The sequence below is a fragment of the Trichechus manatus genome, unplaced genomic scaffold (genome assembly GCF_000243295.1).
Source record: "Trichechus manatus latirostris isolate Lorelei unplaced genomic scaffold, TriManLat1.0 scaffold00057, whole genome shotgun sequence".
In the NCBI taxonomy this organism is placed as follows: Eukaryota; Metazoa; Chordata; class Mammalia; order Sirenia; family Trichechidae; genus Trichechus; species Trichechus manatus.
The window spans coordinates 11407482-11413559 of NW_004443993.1; the positions used below are offsets into that span (position 1 = coordinate 11407482).

The 6078-nt window shown below is 60.1% G+C and overlaps 1 protein-coding gene across 1 annotated transcript in view; it reads left to right on the forward strand.

The window, feature by feature from the left end:
- Positions 1-750: 750 nt before the first annotated feature.
- MATK (megakaryocyte-associated tyrosine kinase) overlaps positions 751-6078 on the forward strand; it is a 7518-nt gene continuing 2190 nt past the window's right edge. The window contains exons 1-9 of the mRNA XM_004378642.2: positions 751-758; positions 1179-1294; positions 1469-1528; positions 1922-2035; positions 2146-2261; positions 2355-2574; positions 3292-3385; positions 5554-5619; positions 5701-5704. Of these exons, the coding sequence (XP_004378699.1) occupies positions 1223-1294; positions 1469-1528; positions 1922-2035; positions 2146-2261; positions 2355-2574; positions 3292-3385; positions 5554-5619; positions 5701-5704 (746 nt within the window). The 5' untranslated portion in view covers positions 751-758; positions 1179-1222. The remainder of the gene's footprint in view (positions 759-1178; positions 1295-1468; positions 1529-1921; positions 2036-2145; positions 2262-2354; positions 2575-3291; positions 3386-5553; positions 5620-5700; positions 5705-6078) is intronic.

The window sequence follows — 6078 nt, forward strand, 5'->3', positions numbered from 1 at the left end:
GCGGAGTTGCCCGCAGTGCGTCCGGCGCTAGGACCCGCGGGGGCCTCCCAGGCCAGGCCCCTTCCGCCCCCCACCCTGCCCTCCTTTCCCACCCCAGCCCCAAAATGAGGAAACGGAGCAAGTTGCACCGAGTTGTACAGCCGGGGCCGTCTCGGGGTGCGCAGCTGGCGCGCGGAGGCCCTCCCGGGGGCGGGCGCGGCTTCCGGCCGGGAGACGCCCCCTGAGCAGGTGAGCGCCGGAATGAGAGTGGACAGGGAGACCGTGGGGCGTGGTGGGGACCCCGAGGGTGCTGGGTGGGGAGGCCAGCGTGCACGGAAGGGGCCGTGTGCACGCGCGTGTGCGCGTTCCGGACGCGCGGCGTATACTCGACTGAGCTGGGGGGTGGTTCGAGCCGATCAGTCACGGGCAGGGTGGGGTGCAGGGTGGGGAGTGTTTTTCAGGGAGCAGGGGTGCGCGTCTCCGAGCACCCGCGGGTGTGTAGAGGGATGCGCGCGTAGGGCCGAGCGGCGTGGTCACGGCCGTACGTGTGCGCGGTGCCCAGGTGTTCCAGTGTGGTTGTGTGTGTGCTGAGGGCGACCGGGCAGGCAGGTACACACGTTCCTGGCCGTCCGAGCGCCTGTGCGCGTGAACTCGTGTGTACTCGTGTGTGCCCACCTGTCTCTAGGTGGACGCGCCTTTGCTTGCGGCCCTCGCGTGCCTGTGGGTCCCTGTGTCCGAGCCCCGTGTGTTTGTGTGCGCGCGGGTGTACATGGATCAATGTGCGTGTGAGTACACGTGGGGCTGGGGCGCAGACTGGAAGGGCTAGGACTCACCCCCACCCCCTCTTGCCCAGGCACCTGAAGTGGATGAAATGGGGGACCCTCTGGCGATAGGGGGTGGGAAAGCTGGCTGCCCCTTCCCCGGCATCCATAAGAGACTTTGTGTGCTCTCGTGGGTAGGGTGATCAGAGAGGCTGAGCTGGCCACCAGGGGAGCCCAGCAGGGCTGCACCGCCCCGCCCCCACCCGGGGTCAGAGATACTTGGAATGACCTTGACTCGTTCCTGATTTCCTTGCCCTGCCCCCTGCCCGCCTCCCAGAAAAAGAGGAAGAACCAAGCAGGAGTGGCACTGAGCTCCTCACCCACTGTGCCGACTGCCGAGGCCTGAGCCAGGCGTTCTGCCCCCTGCCCACCCTGCAGCTCCTGGCTCGGCCCTCCCTTGCCTCAGTTTCCCCTTGGGGACCATGGCCGGGCGAGGCTCCGTGGTTTCCTTGCTGGCACTCCCTGGCCATGACTCTGCTAAGGAGCCCCCCCAGGTAAAAACCACTTCCCCAAAGGGGCTCCAGGAGCCAGGGTCTAGGTTGCCTTTCAGGAGGCGCTCTCTGCCCCCTAGTCTTCCCCCCACCTAGCCTGGCCTGGTAGTTGCTGAATCCCGGGGTCCCCGTCTGGTTGGACCTGGGACTCTGAAGCTCGTGTCTGCCCCTCCCCAGGTGAGTTCCCGCTTCCTCCGTGCCTGGCACCCCCTGCCCATCTCAGCCAGGATGCCCGCGGTGAGTACCCCCAGGCTGGAGACCCTGCCTCAGCTCAGACCCTTGTGACCGCAGCTTCCGGAGGGGAGGGGGATGCAGCTCCTCCCAGGGGAGGAGGGCTGTCTGACCAGCGCCCCGCCTGAGGGGCTCTGCCCAGTCTTCCTCTGTTGCTCTTGAAGTCAGTTTTCTTCCTGACCTGTCTGGGGCCCTCTGTGACTGTCTAATATTTCTCTCTTGTTGGTTCTCTGGCTCTTTTTCCTCCTTTGCCGCTTTTCTCTGTTACTTTGTCTCAATCCTACTGCTGCCTTTCTGTCTCTCCATCTCTCTGTCTCCCATCTCTTTCCCCCTCCTGTCCTCTCTCCGCTGCTTCCATGTCCTCCCCGGTCTCCTTCCCTGCACCCCTCCATCACTCAGAGGCGCTGGGCCCCAGGGACCCAATGCATCACCAAGTGTGAACACACGCGCCCCAAGCCCGGGGAGCTGGCCTTCCGCAAAGGCGACGTGGTCACCATCCTGGAGGCCTGCGAGGTGAGGCGGGAGGGAGGGTGTGTGCATGAGCGTGCATGCATGTGGGTGCTCGGGGTGGGGATCGGAGCTGCCTCCTCCAGGACCCCGACCCCTCCCTCCCTCCCTGGCAGAGCAAGAGCTGGTACCGTGCCAAGCACCACGCCAGCGGGCAGGAGGGGCTGCTGGCTGCTGGCGCCCTGCGGGAGCGAGAGGCCCTCTCAGCTGACCCCAAGCTCAGCCTCATGCCGTGAGTGGGGTGGGAAGGCCAGCGGGGAGTGGAGGTCCCTGCTCGTTCCTGTCCTGCCCGCCCGACCCGCCCGCCCTCCACCGGTGGCTGCAGGTGGTTCCACGGGAAGATCTCAGGCCAGGAGGCTGTGCAGCAGCTGCAGCCACCCGAGGACGGGCTGTTCCTCGTACGAGAGTCGGTGCGTCACCCTGGCGACTATGTGCTGTGTGTGAGCTTTGGCCGTGAAGTCATCCACTACCGCGTGCTGCATCGCGACGGCCACCTCACCATCGACGAGGTGGTCTGCTTCTGCAACCTCATGGACATGGTCGAGGTGGGGGGCCGCTGGGCAGACACGGGACTCCCGGGTCAGGACCCCCAATGCAGAGATGGAGACTGCCCCGCCCTGTCCCCACCCACTGGGCAGACATGGCACCCCCCAGAGCAGGACCCCCAATACAGAGAGGGGGCCACCCCACCCTGTCTCCACCTGCTGTGCAGACACGGCATCCCCAGAGCAGGACCCCCCAGTGGAGAAATGGAGGGACTGGTCCTTGTGGACCTCTGAGACGCCACCCTGGCCACTGGGCAGACACAGGAACCCCCAGAGCAAGCCCCCTAATGCAGAGATGGGGGGACAGGTCTCCATGGACCTGCAAACCCTGACCCCATGCCTGTCTGCTGGGCAGACATGGGAACCTCAGAACAGAATCTCCGTAATGCCAGAGATGGCCCCCCATGGACACCAGAGTCCTCCGGGTTTCACCCCCAGAGTGGACCAGGAACTGGGGTGACTCCCAGGGGTCCCCCAGGAATCTCCAAGTTAACATGGGTCCAGATGACCCCCTCCTACTGCTGCCCAGCATCCTTTCCTATTCCCATGGAAACCAGCCCACCCAGTCCCTGGGAAGCCAACCCCTCTCCTCCTCCCCAGCTCCCGCCCACCCCATCCAGAGACCACCTGGGAAGGGGACAGTGGGGTCAGGGGTCCCCCAGACCCCAGATCAGGCTCGTGGCCGCCTTTGCATCCCCACTTCCCCTCCCTCCGCAGCATTACAGCAAGGAGAAGGGGGCCATTTGCACAAAGCTCGTCACCCCAAAGCGGAAGCAGGGCACCAAGTCGGCGGAGGAGGAGCTGGCCAAGGGTAGGGGCTGGGGCCTGGGTCGGGGACCTCTTGACCACCAGATCCCTTGTAGGCTCCCATCCCTTCCCACGTTATCCTAGCCTGAGGAGCAGGCTCCTGGGTCCCGGCATGTCAGGGTCCACCTCCAAGCCTTCTAAGGACCGGATCACCTGAGCACATACCTGTGTCTCACCTGAGCATGTACCTGTGTCTATCACCTGAGCACTTACCTGTGTCTATCACCTGAGCACATACCCGTGGCTGTCACCTGAGCGCGTACCTGTGTCACCTGAGCATGTACCTGTGTCTAACCTGTGCACGTACCTGTGTCAGTCACCTGAGCACGTACCTGTGTCTCACCTGTGCACGTACTTGTGTCTATCACCTGAGCATGTACTTGTGTCTCACCTGAGCACTTACCTGTGGCTGTCACCTGAGCGTGTACCTGTGTCTCACCTGAGCACCGACCTGTGTCACCTGAGCACGTACCTGTGTCTCACCTGCGCACGTACCTGTGTCTCACCTGAGCATGTACCTGTGTCTGTCACCTGAGCACCTGCCTGTGTCTGTCACCTGAGCACATACCTGTGTCTCACCTGAGCACGTACCTGTGTCTCACGTGAGCATTTACCTGTGTTTGGGGCTGTGGGACAGAAAGATAAGACCTGGGCTGCCGCTGGGGCCAGGCAGAGGCACCCATAGACACAAATTAGCCAAAGATTGAAGAAATTCTTACACCTGTGGCTTCTCCTGTGTTCCCAGCATCCAGCATGTCACCTGAGCCAGAAAGCTAGGCCTGAACGTGGCCTGTCCCGTACTCCCTGAATCCCCTCCATCAACAAGTTCTTTGCTGTTGTTAGCTGCTATCAGGTCAGCCCTGACTCATGGCACCCCCGTGCACAACTGAACAAAACACTGCCTAGTCCTGTGCCTTCCCCATCATAGATGGGGAATTGGGCCGTTGTGATCCATAGGGTTTTCACTGGCCGATTTTCAAAGTTGATCACCAGGCCTTTCTTCCTAGTCTTAGTCTGGAAGCTCTGCTGAAACCTGTTCAGCATCACAGCAACACAAAAGCCTCCACTGACAGACGGGTGGTGGCTGTGCATGAGGTGCATTGGCTAGGAATCAAACCCAGGTCTCCCTCATGGAAGGCAAGAATTCTACCCCTGAACCACTAACACCAGTTAAATCTGACCCCCTTCTCACCCCTGCAGCCCCTGCCCCAGTCCGCTCTCGGGCCCTCCCATCAGACCACCTTCTCCTAGGGGGCAATCCCCCCTTCCAGCCCCGGGGGCATCTACATGAATATCCACCCACATCACTCCCCTGGTTTAAAGCTCTTCCGTGGCTCCCCCGCCCTCCAGAGCCTCCCCACCTGGCCTGAGCCTCCTTTCCAGAGTCATCCATGCCCACTGGGTTCATTGTGTTACTCTTCATTTCCTTTCATGCCTCTGTGCCTTTGCACATTCTGTCCCCTCCACTGGAATGCTTTTCCAGCCATAGTAAAATCCTCAATATTCAAGGGCCAATTAAAATGCCCCCCTACCACGCCCACTCCTACAGTATTTTGCACCTAATTATTCTGTCTGTCTCCTCTGAAGAACATGCCTCTCCCAGGGAAATCTAGATGTCTGGGGGATGCCAATTGGGTGGAGACTAGTGTCCCCCACCTGATCATACCTTAAGGGCTTGGGATTTGGAGGAGCATTAGGGAGAAAGAGGAGGAGGCCTGCAGAACCAATGAGAGGAGCGGGGAGAGGAGAGGACAGAAATGGAGGCCAGAACAGAGATGGGGACAGAACACTGGAAGGTTCCAGAACCTTTATCCCATCTCTATGTTTGTTGTAATTTTTTGTGCTGACTGTGTTCCTGGGTGATCAGAGGTGGGGTATCTGGAGGGACACCATGTACCCAGCTAGCAGAGGAGACAGCAGCTCTGCCATTATCCCGCTAGGAAACCCCTTTTTGCTCAGGTCATCCAGACGTAGACTACGTCGCTTGCAACTATAAAAATTGGTACCAGGAGTGGGGTGTCTCAGCTACGAGGATGTGGGGAACAGCAACCACCGCATTTTTCTACAATGAGGGTGTTGTAGGGGACATCAACTGGTCTCTCGCCAAGTGGAGCCCCCCCATGGGAGGGGCTGGGGAGCCAGTTCCCCTCTGACCAGGTCCCCTTTCCACAGCTGGGTGGTTATTGAACCTGCAGCACTTGACCTTGGGAGCCCAGATCGGAGAGGGGGAGTTTGGAGGTGAGTGAGGAGGTGAGAGGGGGAGGGCTACTGAACCACCTACTAGCTGTGCAGCTGAGCCTGTTTCCCCCTCTTTAAAAGGGGGGTAACGACAGCCGTTGTGAGGAGTACCCCCACTAAATATTAGCTATTCCTTCACACCTCCGTGCTCTTGCACACGATGGTCCCTCTGCTTGGAATGCCGTTCCCTGAAATTCTTATTCCAGAAGGTTCTAGGGCTTACACCAGGGCTTGTCAAACTCTTTCTGTAAAGGACCAGAAAGTAAATATTTTCAGCTTTGTGAACCAGATGACCTCTGCCCGGTCTACTCAGCTCTAGGATTGTAGTAAAACCAGCCACAGCAATACGCAAATGAATGGGTGTGTCCATGTGCCAATAAAACTTTACGGGGCCTGACATTTGAATTTCCTATCACTTTTACACGCCACAAAATAGCATTCTTCCGTTGTCCCCCCCCC